The sequence below is a fragment of the Anas acuta genome, chromosome 7, assembly GCF_963932015.1.
Source record: "Anas acuta chromosome 7, bAnaAcu1.1, whole genome shotgun sequence".
NCBI lineage: Eukaryota > Metazoa > Chordata > Aves > Anseriformes > Anatidae > Anas > Anas acuta.
In genome coordinates, this window is record NC_088985.1 from 29971373 (window position 1) to 29989590 (window position 18218).

General features: G+C 38.5%; 1 protein-coding gene across 18 annotated transcripts in view; it reads right to left on the reverse strand.

The window, feature by feature from the left end:
* ABLIM1 (actin binding LIM protein 1) overlaps positions 1-18218 on the reverse strand; it is a 186542-nt gene that overhangs the window by 79385 nt on the left and 88939 nt on the right. For all 18 annotated transcript variants that reach the window (XM_068688685.1, XM_068688686.1, XM_068688679.1 and 15 more), the window contains 2 exons: positions 8002-8185; positions 7538-7647 (listed from right to left, as the gene is read on the reverse strand). In XM_068688685.1, the coding sequence (XP_068544786.1) occupies positions 7538-7647; positions 8002-8108 (217 nt within the window). In that variant the 5' untranslated portion in view covers positions 8109-8185. The remainder of the gene's footprint in view (positions 1-7537; positions 7648-8001; positions 8186-18218) is intronic.

Genomic DNA, 18218 nt, shown 5'->3' on the forward strand with positions numbered 1-18218 from the left:
CTAGTGATGCCTCCCAATGCAACACCCATTTACTGAGCAATTCCTTGTACTTCTCCCAGAACTCTCTTTGGAATTATATTTGATTAGTGTTGGTAAAGACTTGGGAGATGGATTTATTTTTTTTCCAAATTTAAGATGGGGTTACACATACATAAATAGTAGCAGATCCTTAATGGTCCATTCACAATTGTTCTTGCCCAATTTATACACAATACCAAAGAATGCAAAGGAAACAGGCAAAATGGACTGAAAACACCTTCCTGGAAAAAAAAAAAAAAGTTATATTTGTGAACCAACATTTTCTGATGGAGAATTGCTAAGTCAGAAACTTACTGCCCTGCCACCACTATATTCTCAATGCAGTTGCTGTTCTGTTTCTCATCACCCAAAAAGTTAGCTTCTAACAATGCTTTATACACCTCCAGGGAAAGAGCAAAGTTGATTTATAAAGCAGCAGTGAAAATACAAACCCTCATAAAATAAGAAGTAGATGAGGAAATGGAGGCTTCTTTTGCAATTTAGCCACTGGTACAAAACATAAGTGACAACTAAAATTAACCTAAGAAAACAATTCAAATTATGGAAATGTCTCAAAAATTGCAAGCACTCCTGAAAAGAATAAAACTTTTTGGAGTAATCACAGAAACTGGCCATCACAGTCACTGAAAGGATTTAACAAGGGAAGAACTGAGCATTCTTCTGCCATAAACCAATGGCTTTTGGCAGATAGGAACTGTACTTGAGGTTTGCATCACTTTTTTCTACCCTTTCATGAATGTTGATTTGCTTATCTTAGTCTTCAAAAAAGGGCAGGATAGGGCAAATTTTAGACCCATATTTTAGACCCTCAATGTATTAAAAGGTCAGTAGCCCTGCAAGATTATTAAAAACCCATTTAAATTAAGATAGGGGAAATTTAATACTCATATTTAAAAATCAAGGATGTTATTAAAAATCCAAATTGTACACTTTAAATCACTTTTACACATTTAAAGTTAAAAAATCCAAACAGGATTTGAAAACACAGAGGAAACTTGCTCTCTTTTTCATATCTATAAACAAAATCAGGTATGATAAGGTCCATCACTTTTAAAACCCTTACAAACATAGTTATACAAAGTAAGTAGCTTTATAAAGCTACCTTTGAAAAATCAGGAGATACAAAATTAAAATACATTTTAACGTATTAACATTCTGCATGTGTCCAGCAGATTTCAGGTAGTTTCTGAAATGAAAAAAAAAATAATCCACAATGCTATTTTTATGCCTTGTAATTATTTCCATGCAAATGGATCTAGATGTAAGACATGAGAAAAAATATTCATTATGTAAAAATACAGATGTCAAAAAATTTGACTAATTTATACAGAACTATACTAGTTTAAGTAAATGTGTACACATACGGAGTGCTTAGTAGTTACCCTCTTCTTTAGGAGAATAATTAAAAGTATAAGTGCAAAACAAGGTTCCAATCAATTATTTTAATCAAGGTTTCCTGGGTTCTTATTTAAGCTATGATTAAAATCAGTGATTTAAATCACAGTGTTTGAAATCAATCCACAATGATATCTGTAGTGTTTTGATTCTATGATAAATCTAAAGTTACGTGACTACATGGACCCTTCTGTCAAGTCCCAAATACCCTCAGCTCAATCTCCAGTATGCAGGTGCGCAGGCTTGAATGCCACAGAGATAAGTGAGTGTTCTCTACCTTTAGCATTATCTGCCAGGAATTATGAAATGAGAATTCTGTGTGCTACAGCATACTCACAAAATATCAATTCCTTAAGGATCAGAACTATATACAAGATTTTTACAAACCCGTTTTAAAATGCATGTTGAAAACCAAAATTACTGAGTTGCATTGGGGAACCGAATTGTTCCCCAGTGCTCTCTCTGACTGCCGTGTATGGGTACTGGGAGCGTGCATCCCTTGAGACAAAACTGGGCTCGGCGTCCTCCACTAAGGCCTATCTACATCTGTGCCAAGCAGTTGGACAACTCCTCCATATATTATGCAGCTTTGACACACAATGTGGAATTGTAAGATATTTCCTAAGAATGAGCTCAAAAATCATGCGCTGGATGTTGCTTAATACCCTTTTAAGCCCAAAATCATTGCAGATAGCTTGCTTCCAAATAGCCAGCCAAGTCTTCCCCTTCAGATTTTGTGTTCTCCCTGCAGACTTGCAGGAGTATTGTGACTGCTCGGGAAAGAAGACTAAAGAACAAAATAATGAAAACTCAGTCAAATGTGGATAAACAGTTACAAAGGCTAGGTGCAGGCCTTTCACAACAACTATGATTAAAAAAACAAAAAACAAAACAAAACAAAAAAAAACAACAAACATCTATTTTATTTATGCATCTAACTTCTAATAGAGAAGTTTGTGATGCCTATAAATTTGCTCAGGTATATTTCTGATGCTTTTTTGTTTTTATACAAGCTCTTTGCCCACACTTTTTTAGGCAGTGAGACAAAAGATGATTCCCATTTATTCCTGATCACCTTTTTCTTCAACAGATCAAGGATCCCAGCTCTGCCCTACTTCAGCTTTGTCACAAGCCCTGCTGGAAGTTTCAGATACTTACTGGGAGCTTTACTGTATCTTATTTGAAGAGATAAGGCTATTGAATCATTAACAAAGATATCTTTCTCCCACAAGTTCATTAAGCATTAAGCTTATTATTTATATCACAATGGAGCTAAGAGCCCCGGTTGTGAGCCAGGATGTGGCTCTGTTGGGCTCCGTACAGATAGGCATGAAAGCATTTGTCCCAGAGAATCCTGGGTCATCCTTTGAACCAGAACAAAATGTGCAAAGCAGGCAAGGACAAACATACAAAACAGCATTGTGAAAGCTCCACGTGGAAGCTGGCTGGCCAGGGAACAGCTGCACCGAAGCTTATTCATGCACTGTATGACTGGCCATTTTGGAAACTCTGGTCCAACGTTGGCTCTGTACTTCAATGCTCTTAGCTCACAACAGAGACCACTCCAAAGAAAGGAGTGTCAAGGTATCTTCTTTGTGCTGCTTTCCAAACAGTATCACTGCATATCTCAGCATGTATTGGACACAAGTTATCTATTACACTGAAGAAAAGTAAACTCTGGGACTCCATCATTTTGAAAGATGATGCATTTTTCCCAATGAAAGCTCTTGCTCAGTGATGGTACTGCTTCAGTCTTTTGTGGATACGGAGGTTTTGTCATACCCACCTAGGGAGCGTACTTCTCATTTGAAATGCAATTTCTTAATCAGTTAATATACATCACTAAAATGATCCAGAATCCAAAAAGATAATCAGCAATAACTAAAACTTCCTTACCAGTAACCAGACAAGGAGCCAACACAGAAAGGGCAAGGAAGTAATGTAATATTCTTATTAGTGATGTGCTTTATCATGGAAATTATGAAGTGTAATGCCTAAGGGGAAAATCTCTGTCCAAGGAAAAGGGCAATCTCTTAAGCTGTGCTCAAAGCCACGTAGCCTCCTCTGAATTTCAGAGATGAGCATGGAAGCAGACTGCTGGTTCAAGCTGTGCCAAGGCAGACTGCTGGCACCACCTCCCCTGCCTGCCCTGAGCACGGGGATGTCTCTGTGGCTGCTCTGCTCTCAGGTATTCTGTCTAGAAATTTAAAAATAAAAATCAAGGTCTAAATAAACTACAAATTTGTATTTGGAAATGCCCACATCAATTCATTCACCAGCTGCCCTAGTGAGAATTCAGTGACTAAATGCCCAATGGAGAAGCATTAAAGAGGGTAAGCCTGGTAATTTGTCAAATCTACTTGCCTCTGCATAAATAAGTAATGATAAACTACGTACATAAAGGTTGAATTTGGCTTCGGCTCTTTTTTTGCTCTAAATTACAGCATGAAATTAGAAAAACATACATTTTGCAGAATTTTAAAGGTGGTCTTCAAAACAGTTCGCTGAATATGTGATCCAAAATGCTGAGGGAGTCTGACTTGAGGCTGTCATATACGGACGAGAGATTCATTCTGTTAATTAACATCTCCTATATTTTAAGGGGGAGGTGGAGGGAGAAGAAGAGGAAGCAGAGCACCCATCACCACCAAACAGACCACAGACAAGCTGTAGCCTCCTCTGTAATTACAGATAACAGATGCCTGCACAACTGCTTCTCTACATGTCGAACTACATGAACCATAACAAACACAGGTGTGTAAGCATGTAGCTAGAATACAAAGGAAAATAGGAAGAGCTTAAGACAGTACAAACCAGGCAATCATGATGCTGTGTAACAGCTTGGACACTGTTTAACACAAATACTAATTGACCAGATACACTACTTACATTATGCTTTTACTAAGACACAAACAAAATAACTTTATGACTTTGGCAGAAGCTTGAAAACCATGAACCAACCAAGCCATCAACATTACACTTCTAGTCTTTCACAACCCAGTTCAGCATCATCTCTCCTCTCTGATTTGATTTTTAAATACCAGGCTCTTGCCCCCTGCACCTGTGTTGCTCTGCACAGATCCTCGTCACTTTGCTTTATAGAGCATGTCTCATTTGTCATGCTGTCATATGAAATAAAGCCAGAAGAAAAGAAGACCACCAACCATTTCATTTGTCTGCAAGGCTACATACAGGTATTTGGCCTTAAATTTCCTGTTGACTTCAAGGAAAATCCCAAAGCTAATGAACTCTGTTCATCCACCAGTGTCTAATGAACACAGATGACTAAATTATGAATTAAAGCATCTGTATACTTAAAAAGACTGTCTTAGAAAAAAAAAAAAAGAATAAAAAAGGAGTCACTGAAATGTTCTTTAAGAAAAAAGCTATAATTATTCCAAGTAATATATGTGGAGCAAAAAATATATATATTAATATAAACAGAGTAAAGAAGTACCATGGACCCAACTAGTCTTAAAGAAAAAAGGAAAATGAACTTTTTGGTATTTTTTCTTCTTATTGCCATGGGTGTGCACTATAAGAGTGTAATAATATTCAGGCTCATGATATTCAAGATCTTAACCCCTGTATTTAGAGGCATTTGATTCTCCTTGAAAGCATCCAAGAAAAGCTATCAACAAACCTTTCATTTATGTGAAATAACAGACATCAGCAAACTGTGTGTCAACATTAATGCGGACATTCCAGTGGATACAAAGCTTCCTTTTTTACATTACATAAACCAACCAAACCTGATACACTTTCAGTCTATGGAATTTCCTCACCTCCAACTTTCTTTGTTTTAAGGAAAACTGCCTCCAGTAATCTACGTGAAAGTAATCAGGCAAAACAGAACACAACATAGGCTGGAAAATAGATGCACAGTATGAATGAGATTCTTTTGTAGAAGAACTTATGTTTAAAAAAAAATCTTTTCAAAGAAGGGTGAAGTATTAGAAAAGATTGATGTGTCTCATTCAGCCAGCAGGAGAGAAGTGGAAGCAATCTGGAACAGCTTACACTAATTAAAATTTACTCTTCAGTGCCAGCAAGAAAGGCGTCTCAGTATCTAAGTCAACTTTTGTGTGAAGCTAAAGCAGCAGCTGGCATATCTCTGAACACACTCTATTAGGAGGATGCTTCATTAGTATTCTTTTAATTGAAGTTGTCTGTACTTATGAGCATATACTGGTCCTGCTTTCATTTGTCGGTTTTGGAGAGTTTTGCTCTAAAATGACCCAAACCTCTACACTATCTGCCACGACTATTTTCTACAACTATCTGTCCACAAAAGATGATACACAGTGGCAGGTACTTGCAGATCTCTACCTAGTGCACACTAAATTGGTAAGAGCAGGAGCTCTCTTGTTCTGTGTACTGGTAAGTTTGCCCAGCAGGACCCAATTTTGATTTAAAAAACAAAATCTCAGCACAAGTGAGAGTCAAAATTATGTATTACCATCCCTGCTACCTATGGTTTCAGTTTGGAACCCAAACAGACAATTCTAGCAGAGACTATGGCTATCAAGAAGTGACTCCCCAGCTCTGTCACTTGTCATCAGTGATGCAACTCCTATAAATACTGTTTGCTAGGTAGCATTTTGGCACCTGGAGTCTCATCATGGGGAAGGGGCCCCAGTGCTGGACAAGCACACCCCTCTTGGAGAACCAGGTCTACTGTGATCCAGATACTCCTCTCACTGAACACCACTAGTTTGGGAACCAATGCTATGACAGAGAAAAAGAACGTCAGTGCTGTCCACATTGCTAGGTCCTCCAAGTCCTTGCTGGGTATCACTCCTAGATATCAGAAATTCAAACAAGTATGATTTCCACATGATTCCTTTAATTCAGAATGATTCTCTGGGTGCCTGCAGGTCTGCATACAACTTTATGTTGGTTTATAATTCTTCTAAATATTTTTAGAGTTTCCTTAACTCTTCGTTAACCAATCAGGCCTGGGCTTTTTCAGCTCCAAAGCCACAGTTAGAGTGGAATATTATGGCTTAACAGACAGAAAGGCATGATACGAAAATATGCCTTTCTTTTCCCATTTTCCTAAGGGTCTGAGTACATGCTCTCAGTCAAATCAGAACCTGAGATTCTCTTCACTTATCTGCTGAGCACAAACCTTATCCAACTATGCCTTTACATTGCCCTTCATAGTCCCAGGATCTCAAAGCCAAGTACCAGTAGAAAATACAGAAAGCCTCCCTCAACAAAACCAAAATTGCTGGTAAACTACCTAGCATCACAAAAAAAATCTGCAGTCATTTTGAATTATAAAACTATGCTGGGTAAATCATTACAAATTAACCTCCTAAGTGCAATCCAGAAGTCAGAGAAAGAATCAGAAATTCCAAAAGATTTAATGGTTAAGTTACCACAGGCAGAGCTGAATACTTCCTGTGAGTCAGTAATTTACAAATTCTCTTATAAGCATTAAAACTCAACAGCAAACCAAGTTAATTTCCCTTTGAAACTTTCTTCACCCTTTCTTTCCCCTTAACTTGATTTCTCTCTCTCTTTTTTTTTTTTTTTACACAATAATGGTTTCTTAAGAACCATTCCTGAAAACGGTTCCTGATCACAAATCCATTTCAGTATCAATCTACCAGAGGCATAAACCTGGTGATACCCCTCTTTAAAGGATAATTTAAATAAATTGAAGTGTTAAACAGTGGAAGAAAATTAATTTCCTCTAACATTGTCCTTTTCTGAATACTTCAGCTTGTGCAAATATATATGGAAAAACTGGAACCTCTTAACTCTGAAACCCCTCACTGCATCAAAAGGACACTTTTACAGTGTCTATAAAAGAAAATGAGCCCTTCAAAATATCCAATTTCTGGGTAAAAGTCATTTGTTCATACAGAAATAACTAAGTGTAAATGTCTCTTCCAACCTGTAGTACCAGATACTTAAAAAAAAAAAAAAGAAAAAAAAAAAAAGAAAGAAAGAAAAGGATGGCTTCCAGAGACAGTCTACACTTCTAAAAGGAGGAGAAAAAAATTAAATCAAGAAGATTGAATTGAGACAGTTTCAATCAAATGCTGATGAGCTCAGAAAGTGAAAGGATTCAGAAAGAAGATGGAATACTTACTGCTGGAGGCAGACAATTCTTTGGGGCTGGAGGACATTGGCTGAGCACACAACTGACAGAGACAATCCCTTCCATTAAAGGTAACTCGATCACCTGGTGGAAACGGGCGCCTGGAGAGTTAAAAAGAAAAATCTATTTTAGCAAAGGTTACACCAGAAATTCTGTTCTGTTCCCTATGCCTCAAGTTTGCTGCCTTCCACCAGTGCAATTAATATTTTACAGAAACTCAGGCCAAAGAGTTTCTGCAATGTGGCCTTGGCAAAGCCAGGCACTGGAAGAAATCCAATCCACAGATGCAAGCAGAGCAGAGGTTAGACTTGCCTTGTATTTTGGTTTCAAAATGTTATACAACATACTTTATCTAAAGAGAAGAATATCTTGAGACTTGTGTCTCATGGTGACGACTTTCTCCCTGTTTTTCTGGTACTGGGTTCAGGCCACACTAGTTGAAAGGGATGACTTACTTGCAAACAGTACAGGCAAAGCAGGTTGGATGGTAAGTTTTTCCCAGAGCTGTCACTACTTCGCCTTCAACGAACTCCCCACAGCCATTGCAGCGGGTACCATACATGCGCTGGTAATCCAAAGTACAAAGGTATTCCCCATTCTTAATGAAAAAGCCTCCTTGTGCCAAGTCACAGCCACACACTAGAAGAAAAAACAAACACACAGAGAGATTGGAAAAATATACCTACAAAGGATGTTAGCAACTGTCTATGATGCCTACAAATGAGAGGACCCTGGTGGTCTTGCTTCCTTCTGTCAGATTCTTGCCTTTTCCTACTGTCACTGCAGGCCTTGACTTCCCAGAAAATGACTGGCATTCTCTGGCTACAAGAGAATTTGTAATAAAGAGTTAAAAAATGGAATTTAGGATTGACTGGTATGCTATGAAACATAAAATATGACATAGTGAAAGATACCACCTCCCAAGTAACTGCTTTTATAAAATTTTCGAGTCACTCAGAACTCCTTCTGTTGCTGTTTCTTTAAAAGCTGGAGTTATTTGGAACTTGTACCACATTAAAAAGAAAAATGTCTCATAACAAAAACTTGGGGCTCATGTCCCCCACTTATTGCCTGTTGCATTGTGTTCGCCTTTCTGATCTCATTCTGAGATGATCACTTAAACTGAAAAGCTCATTCTCTGAGCAGCTGAATCTTAAACAACTGCCACTGACTGGGGAAAGCAAAATCCTCAAACCAACTCTACTGAATTACAGGGGATGCATGTTTTTTAACCTAGGAAAGACACTGGAGGCAGCTGAAATATTTTTTAAAATTATTTTAGACAAGTGGTAGATGTGGACACATTCTTAGGGGAAATTGCTAAACAGGGCCTACCTTCTAAGATAGGTTTTGCATTGTGTTTACTCCTGGTTATCACCAAATTACAGATTCACTAGGAACAGGATGCTCATGACTTTTTGTTTTCATGACAATATGTGTGTGAAGAACCTGCTCACTTCAGCACATCTTTGGCACACCACTGGACCTTGTGGGAGTTTGCCTCAAATCACCTGAAGCACTTGAAGGAATGCTTCTAACTCAGGAAGGAAGAGGTTAAGCCTCTGCCCAACATCAAGCAAATCACTTATTTCCCTGCAACACCACCAAGCAGGCTTTGCAGATGGAGGCAGTTTTACTGTGGCAGTATCAGGCTGCAGCTGAATTTGTGCTCCTTGCTGAAAGACAAGGCTGTCTTATGTCTTCGTTCAGGGTCAGCACACTGCTATCTCACTAACCCTGCCAAAATCTCTGTGTGGGGCCACACTGTAATCTGTGAATGAACCTATTTGTTTGGAGCTAGCTTGGAGAACAGTTTTTTCATGCTATGTAGACAGCCTCCCTACTCCACAGGTTCAGTTAACGGTGGTGGATGAGTCTTTCAGATTAACCTAAAGTTTTAGAGAGAAGATCATAGCAATATTGATTCTGACAGCAACAACAACATAAAAGACCACAACTACACAGCAAGGAAGTAACGGGTGCAGTCACTTGCTTAGTTCCTCGTGGAATACAGTGTTGTAGAAATCAAGATAAATCAGATGGTCATGAAAAAATAATACATCTGACAGAAAAATTCTACGCAGTACCTGGACTAGTGGGGATTTCCCCAGAGGCACTCATTGATTTTAGGCCACGAAAGCAGTCAGGAACAATTCTTTCTTGTAAGGGCATATGGAAGAGACTTAGGAAGGAATAAGGTAAGACTGCATTATCTTCTTTTTGCCTGGAAATCAGACAACCTTTTTGACACCAAGTCATGAACAGGGTGATACTACCCACTCTGTGGCCTGGTCTGCAAAGCCACAGTACAGCCTAAACTGGGATTTTCATCTATTTTCCCAGCTGAAACTATTCCAGGGCTGTTCAACCCTGGAACCTGCCCACAGGTCTCTAATTCACTTGCCCAAGGAAGATAGAGTTTGTACCAACGCAATCCTGCTTTCACTTCAGGTATAGGAGATGAGCAGAAGATACGATTTCATAAATACAACAGATTTTACTATTTTATACACTATCACACATTCTTCCCCTCAGGCACGTGCTTTCTTTTAAGAAGCTTTCATGTTGCTGCTTCTTTTTGAACCAATGACTATTCCAGGAATGTTGTGTGGTTTTGATTAACTCCTCCATTCCCCAGATAATGCTGAGCTATCGCACCTTCACTGCATCAATACTTTTTGCATTGCTTTAAAAAGTACATTTGAAATGTTCAGGGTAAACCATCAGTATTTAGTTACACACAAATACTGTGAGAAGGCTGCAGTAAAGACAGTCAAGCATTAAAAATCTAGCCACATCTCCGCTATCTATAATTTATGATACGTGCAGCCAAACCATATGACAGCATAGTGGATCTTGAATATGGCAAATGGGAATAAAGAGTATTAACCATCTGTATTTTGGACAAAGTCATTTCCCAAGAACTGTTATTGCCTTTGAGTGGCTAATCTGCATTGCTTGTGTGTTGGTCTTTTACACATGGTATTCCCTGTACTTAAATAACACTGCATTTGAATACGAAATTGTAGCTACATAAAGTGCTAGTTGTGTACTACTTTACTTGGAAAAAAAGTGTGTTTATTAAAGGGTGAGAGACCAGTTGATGATTTCTGTGAGCTGGCAGTTTTTCACTATTAAATGCTTATTCACCAGGAACCTGTTTTGCTGTAAGAAAATATTCATAGTGCTACTTTGGCATTTTTGGTCAACTTAAGAGGCAGAAAGCAATTCATCCCCAAACAGTCAACTCCTATGAAGGGAAAGTGACACGAGAGATAGGAGACTGAATTTTACAATTCTTCTTTAGTTTGGGCTGAACCAAGGACTTGAACCTGAATCTAAAATGCAAAAGTAGCACCGAAAATACTGGACTGTTTACTTCATGTGTTTTTTTTTTTTTTTTTTTTTTTTTTTTTTTAAGTCCTCTTCATAGACCTCTGTGGGAAAGCATAAATATGAGCTGCTAGATAACTTCTTAAAAGGACATGCATATGGCAGCTCCCAGGCATTTTTAAATGTTATTGTAACAGTAATTAATAGAATACTAATAAAGATCACATGCTAAAATGCAAGTTAGAATTTAAGAAGCATCAGTACTAGCATTCTTCCAGTTTCCCATTTCTGCATAGACCAGTGTTAATATTTATATGCAAACAAATACCATTTCACGGTGGCATTAAACCCACAAGCAGCTAAAACTCAATTATCAGTGACTGAGGAGAGTGACAAAGAGCTACAGTTAAAGCTCTATTATAATGCTCCAAAAAATGTTCTAAACTGGTTTTCAGGTACACTTCCAGAAAAAAAAATAAATCAAATAAAAGAAAAAAACCTTTTTAATTCTTCCTTTTTTTTTTTTTTTCTCCTGATTTCCATTTTGTTTCAAATACTCTTTCCAAGTTAACATTACAAAATTATGTAACCATATCAGGCAGAAAATAATGTGATCTCCACACCACAGGTAAGGTAAGACCTTAGACTTACCTTGTTTTGGGGGCTACCAAGACTTTTTCCACTGGACATCCAGAAGCAAAGCACAAGCATATTTACAATAAGTTTGCTCTGCTTTAATGCCTAGATGTTGTTAGGGGTTACTTCAGTATTCAGACTGCCAGATCCTGTGGTTACGCTGCATGGAATGGAGTACTGGTATGGAATGCCCCATACTGGATGCTTCAGAAGGTGCTAAATGTCACGAGGAGGTATGGAGTGCTCATGTGTCTACATGCAAGTTTCTTCCTAACCTCCTTTAGTTTGTATTTTAGCTTGAAGCTTTAAAACCCAAGTCTACATATTTGTATTTTGGCCTCAAGCTGAAGGCAGTCTCACTACTGCCTCAGAAGCCTTCTATTTAACTTTCTGGCTCTTCACTGTGGCTCCCAATTCTACCACTGAGTCACTTTCTGAAAAACTCACTTAGTCATCAGGGTTGGTATAATAAGGTAGGATGATGAAGTAACTTTCCGTGCAACCTGTGTTCTTCTGACAATCCATCTTCACTGCATCCTACAAAGGACTGTGGCAAATGCATCATTGTTTGCAAAAACATCTACAAACTTTGAATCAAAGAGTTCATACTCTCAATTATTAAGCTTCATCCCTTTTGCTTGGGGGAAAAAAGGATGAAAATGGGGGATAAAAGTATTTGGAGAGTGTTACAAAGGCAGCAACGACTGTTCTAAACAAGATGTTCCCCCAATTACCCTTTTCCTTACGAAATCACCTTTCCAGTCAATCTCTTATTGTTTTTGCCAGTCACTGAGAGCAAGTTAAATTCTCTCTTACTGGCAAGTCATGAATGCAGACACAAGGAGAACTGTTTATTATGTGAACCACCAGCAGATTCATCATCTTTGGCTTCTTCACAGCAGGAAGCACAAACCAATCTGCAAGAATTAAAGACAAGTTCTGGCAACCCCACATTACGATGGATTTTCACAGGCAATTTAGCACACGGGTTCCTATCACCAATCAGCTTTAAGCTACACGGACCAAACAAGGGTCACCCAGACTGTTAACATCCATTGGTTGGAAAAATGCTGTTCCAACAGGCTGCTTTCGCTTGGAGTCAGAGATGGAATCAGAAGAGATAAACATGACAGAATCCACACTTGGTGTACAACTTTGTATACAAAGAAGGGACTTTAACAGCTTTTTTCTTCCTGCAACTGTGCAGAACTAATGATTCTGACCACAAATCCCCTCAAGCTTAAAAACATTGCATTAACACGCATATTTACAATCACTGTAAAAATACCACAGAAAAGATGAACTGATTGTCATAGACTTTCTTTTAAATGAACACAATCTGCCCAGCATTGTTCATGCCACATACAGTAGAGGCAATGAAGTGAAACCCACTGAGTTCAATATATAAGTACAATAAATCCCAGTGGTGTGATGTAGGCAATAACTGTGATACAAGTATCATGCCATAAAACAACAAAAAATAAATCCACAGTGATGACAGTTAATAGGAAACATCAAAGTATTTTCTTTTTTTTTTTTCCTGTGCTGATGGGAAAAGAAACACTTCAAGAGAATTAATTAGTGAAGCCAGTAATGATTATTAAATCCTGCTTGAAAAGGTGAAAAGGAAGAAGTGTTTTGTAAGCATCCACCACATGGAAATATTCTACCACCAACAGTTCTCCATGAGAAAAACATTTCCCCAAGACCCTTCCTGCTTGATATGATGATGGAAGGAATTCCTTTTCGCATGACCAGAGCCTCCCTTCTGAAACAGAAGATGAAGACACAGGGGAGGCATTTCCATTCCCTGAGATATTACAAAAATAGACACACACACACAAAAAAAAAATCAGCATCAACAACTTATCTTCAACAGCTCCTGGACAACACCAGACTTAGTTTCAGTTTTCTGTGTACCAAAGGCTCTCATATTCCAGTGATATGATCCTGCCTCTCTTGTGAATGGAATGAGTTGGAATGCCCTCGTGCTGCTGCTGTACAGGCTGCTCTTTCTTTCTTCAACTATAATGGAGCCTCTCCTTTGCATTTTTGGAGCACAGGACTGGAGCCTGCCTCAGTGCTGCAGTCAGCTCTCAAAGCCTCAGAGCTGCAAGTGCAAGCCCAGGCTATTAAGACAAAATATAGTTGCTCAAGAGCAATCCAATTGCCTGTGATCTCCAAGGAACAGGATCATTCCTAAGCTGAATCACTTCCAAGCTTTAACAGAGATGATGAAAATGAGAAGATCAGAGTTGTTCAAAGTGAACAGAAGCACGATTTGATCCTAGCATTATGTAGGATTTCCATAGTTATTGTCAGAGACAGTTGAAAAAAGCAGGCCTTTTGTAAAATAACTCCACGTAGATTTTAAGTGAAAATTGTTTAAAAATTGAAGAAACAAAACCACAAGAGCAGACTCCATGAGCTCAATTTGCAGAAATGAATGCTATTCATTAAGAATAGTCTAATGATCTGCTTTGTCATCGTGCATTAAATAAGGTGCAAATTCAATTTCCTGTTCTGTTTTTTCTTTCTTGCATTTCTAATCTCCATAGAATAATGATACTGTTCTTAAGCAGGTAAAGAGTCATATGATCTCTATTTCTTAAGGCATAATGGATTTTGTGTTTAAAGGCATAAAGGAATTTGACAGTATCAGTTTATGTTTATCATTTACATCTAAACAAATACACAAAAATCTGTTTCAGGGTAGGAGGTGTTTTTTTGTATGTTTTTTGTTTGTTTGTTCATTCGTTTGTTTTGCCTAAGAGCTTAAAAATCCTATATTGATAAAAACAAGGTTCATGTTCTTGTTATAGTTTCAAGTTTCCACATTTCAAATGAATGAAGTATTTCTCTACCTTTGTTTCATTCCTCTTATCAGCACTTTTCTTGATGGCATAACCTTCAGTTCCATGAGTCATTTGAGGAATGAATATACGTCAAAGTACACATCAACAGAAGATGAGATTGGTATGTCGTAGCAGCCATGTTTAGGCACTACCATTACAGAAAGATTCCCAGGTGCTATTAAGAACCTGCACACAGCATTTTGCAAAAGCTGTAAAGGATAACTTGATAACATGATAAATTTTTGTCACACTCTTGCTGCTGGAGATTTTCTTTGCCATACACTGATGTCAGACACGTTTTTAGCAGAGCTATTCAGAACTGTGTCCAGTGCTCCCAGTGGTTCTGGAATCTCTTCTCCTTTCAACAGAGTGATTTTAGAAACAACCCTGGGAAGTCAGAAGAGCTTTACCTATACATAACAAATACAGGTGAACTGCTTTATTAGCAGTTCACCACCTTGGCTGAAAGAAAGGTTGAGCAGCTAAAACACTTCATGAGCAAAAGATAGAAATGTATTTCTCCCCTTCTCCCCTAACTAGGTCTGGGATCCCCATGACAAGCATTCACTAGCCTCCAGCTGGGCCTTTCACCTGTTTCCTTGAAAAACCTTGATGCTCTGGTTTGAATGTCCTGCCTATACAACTACTTAGTGCCAACTGTCTTTATGACACAAATATTTCCCAGTGGGGTATCTTGAAACATCTAAGCATCTAATGCAAGCATTCATTGAGCAGAAACCACTGAGCTCTAAGTTTTAATTTAATCAACTTCCCAATCAAAGCTGTGGCACTGCCTAAGTGCAAATAAGTCAGCATTCTTTGGTTTTCTGCTTAACACTGAAAATACAAGCACCAATCCCGCACAGGAGAAACTCCTGTCTGAGCCTGACGTGCACATATTTCAGTCTTTCTGGCACTCTAACAGGCAATAGCTAGCACTCAAGCTCAACAGCAAGTAAACAACCACCATATATGTGACAATGTGACAGCTTTCCAAGTAAGATATCACTATATTGTGCACCAGGATGGAAACAACAGCAAGAATCATTCAGCCATTTAAAACACCTTTCACATTAGACTAAGCACTAGGTGGAGATCAAAGTCATGTGTGGGTCTGTGGGAAATGAACCTTGAAGAAAATGCAGTCAGTGGAAAAATGTCAAAGTTTAGCTTTAGATTGCCTGGCTCTACCTATTTGGATGAGAGATTTCTAAAACAATGAGCAAAACAAGGATGTAAGAATGTAAAAAATCCCTAAAGTTATGAAGAAGCCAGGCAAATGAACTTGGTAATCCTTGTGGGACCCTTTCAACTCAGGATGTTCTATGATTCTGCAAAGGATACATTGACAACAAACCCAAGTGACTTTCCCCATTCTCTTAAGGATGCTATGTGCTACTCACCAAGCACCTGTAAAGCATCCTGCTGGCCTCCTGTCTTCAAAGGGATCCAGTCGCTTATTAAAATCTGACATGGCACCTGTCAGATTTCATAAACATCAGCCAAGAAGTGCAATTAGTTTCATTTCCTGTCAAACGTTTGGTCACTGAAGGGGACCAAAGGGATCTCGGGCCCAACTAAACTGACATTAGCATTTCTTGCCCCCCTTCCACGGGACTTTCTACCGTGGATAAATGATGCAGAGTTGCTGCAGCTGTTTGAGATAACAAGTCAGCTCCAAAAAGTCATGACCATCCAAACCAGGATGTTATAAACTTTCTGTTCTCTTTGTATACTGCTGCAAAAGCATTTCCAGTTCATATTTCCCAGTGCTTTCTATTTTAATGACAAGAAATGCCCTTTTGTTTAAACGAAAGCTGAGGCACTCAGGTTTTAGGAAAAAAAATGAAAATACGAAAACTGAGAATGACTTAATGAGGTTGAAGGCTGTTTCTGTAAGTAAGCTGAAGAGAGGAGTTCACAAGCAGGAAAGCAGAACCACAGTGTCTGCAGAGTTTTTTATATAAAGGCATCTCTGGTTCAGTGATTCATAGCTTTGAGGGACCTTGTGCAATTTCCTGATGCTCAGGAAGGAGCACTTTGTATCCACCAGCCACGTTACCTGGTCCGCTGCTCAGTCCCTGAGCAGTATTTGTGGAAATGCAGATATCTCTGCACACAGCGCACTGGCTATCGGCTACAAGCGGATCCTCATGTTTAGACTTGCCACGCACTGACACTGACCTATTAATAGCTCCAACTGCCCCGCAGTCACATTGCAGCCTCCTCCTGCCGCCACTGAAGGAATCTGATGACAGATCAAAGGTCAAAGAACTAATGATTTAAACCACATTCCAGGCTGTTGATACAGTGTCTGCTTACGTGACCCTAACTGCTTCCCTGTCCTTCAAGGGAGGAATATCCAGTTCAAAGTCAAAGATTACAGAGCATCCCAAAATCTAAACTTAGGAGCCCTCCCCCGTTAAACTCTTTGAACTACAGATGACAGAGCCTTGTAAAAGTCATCCCATAGACAAAACAGATGCATGCCTGGAACCTGAACATGCCATAAAGGATGCTGCAAGTGCGTTTTGATGTAGGCTTTCCTAAACAACCCGCAAAAACATCTAACTCGAAGAGAGTTAGTACGTTTGTTCTGTAATTATGAAACCATTTTACACTAATTTCTAGCAATGTTTTAACAGAAGCTACAAGTTGCTTCTCCATGGGAGACCTGGGCTTGTGGAATGCTTCCTGAATGCCAAGACTTGGCTTTGTCTCATAATTAGCAGGAGTACTAGCTGGTAATTGCTGTTTGATATCTGACACTGCCATTGCACGTAGAACGTTCAAACACAGTAAAACATTTCCACCTGGCACAGCCCAGTCAAATTGTGGACATTTATGACATCTAGTAGGAACTAGAAAACTTGAGGACACTACCCTTATCCACGCAGCAGGATTACTCATTTATGAGGTGCCTGTCTTTTTTTCTTTTTTTTTTTTTTTATTATTATTATTGTTTAGACTACTAAATGGAAGCTTGTTTTCCAATTTATATTCAACATCAAGAATAGGGACACTGTCCACTATCTGAATGCCCCTAATAATACATTACCTGGTTAAGGGAACACAGCTTGTCTCTCTACATGAGACAAAAATCAAGCATTGTAAACTTTTACCTTGTTACTAGCAAATCTTAAAACTGGTTTTATTATTTTGGCTGTATTGAAACTAGCATTTCCCTCTAACCCAAAAGATGAATCACAGGCTTATTATTAAGTCTCATTATAGCAATTTTTCTAGCCTCAAAGTTTCCTCTCTTGGTACTTGCAATAGGGTAAAATGAACCATAATCTTCTGCCAATGACAAAAAAAAAATATCAGTTCATATCAGATCACAACTTAAACTGATATTAAAATCTCTGCTAGTGCACAATGTAATTTATGCCCTGATCCCACACACATTTACATAAGTAACAGACACTGCAGTGTATAGTCTTAGTTTTCTAAATAAGTTATTCACATGCATTGAAGTTTACAAGAATATTTTTTTTTTACTTCTTTACATGCCACTAATTAATTCTTGATCTTGTTCATGCTGATTAAAGACAAAAAGTAATAAAAATGAGGTCTCTAGCACAATCTCCTCTCCCTCCAACCTTCACCTCTCAGCCTCCCTCCTTTCCACCTGCTGCTTCCATTGCCAGATAACCATTAACACTTTGGTGAGAGAGCAGTGTGCTCTTGGTAATATATAAACTAAAACCTGTTTATTATAATTGAAGGCTAATGCACAAGGCAAAACAGAATCCAATTAAGCCTCTATTTGTAACACAGAATGGTAATTCCTTAGCAAGATGAGTGACTTTGTTATAACACTGCAAAATGCAACTGCTTTGCATTGT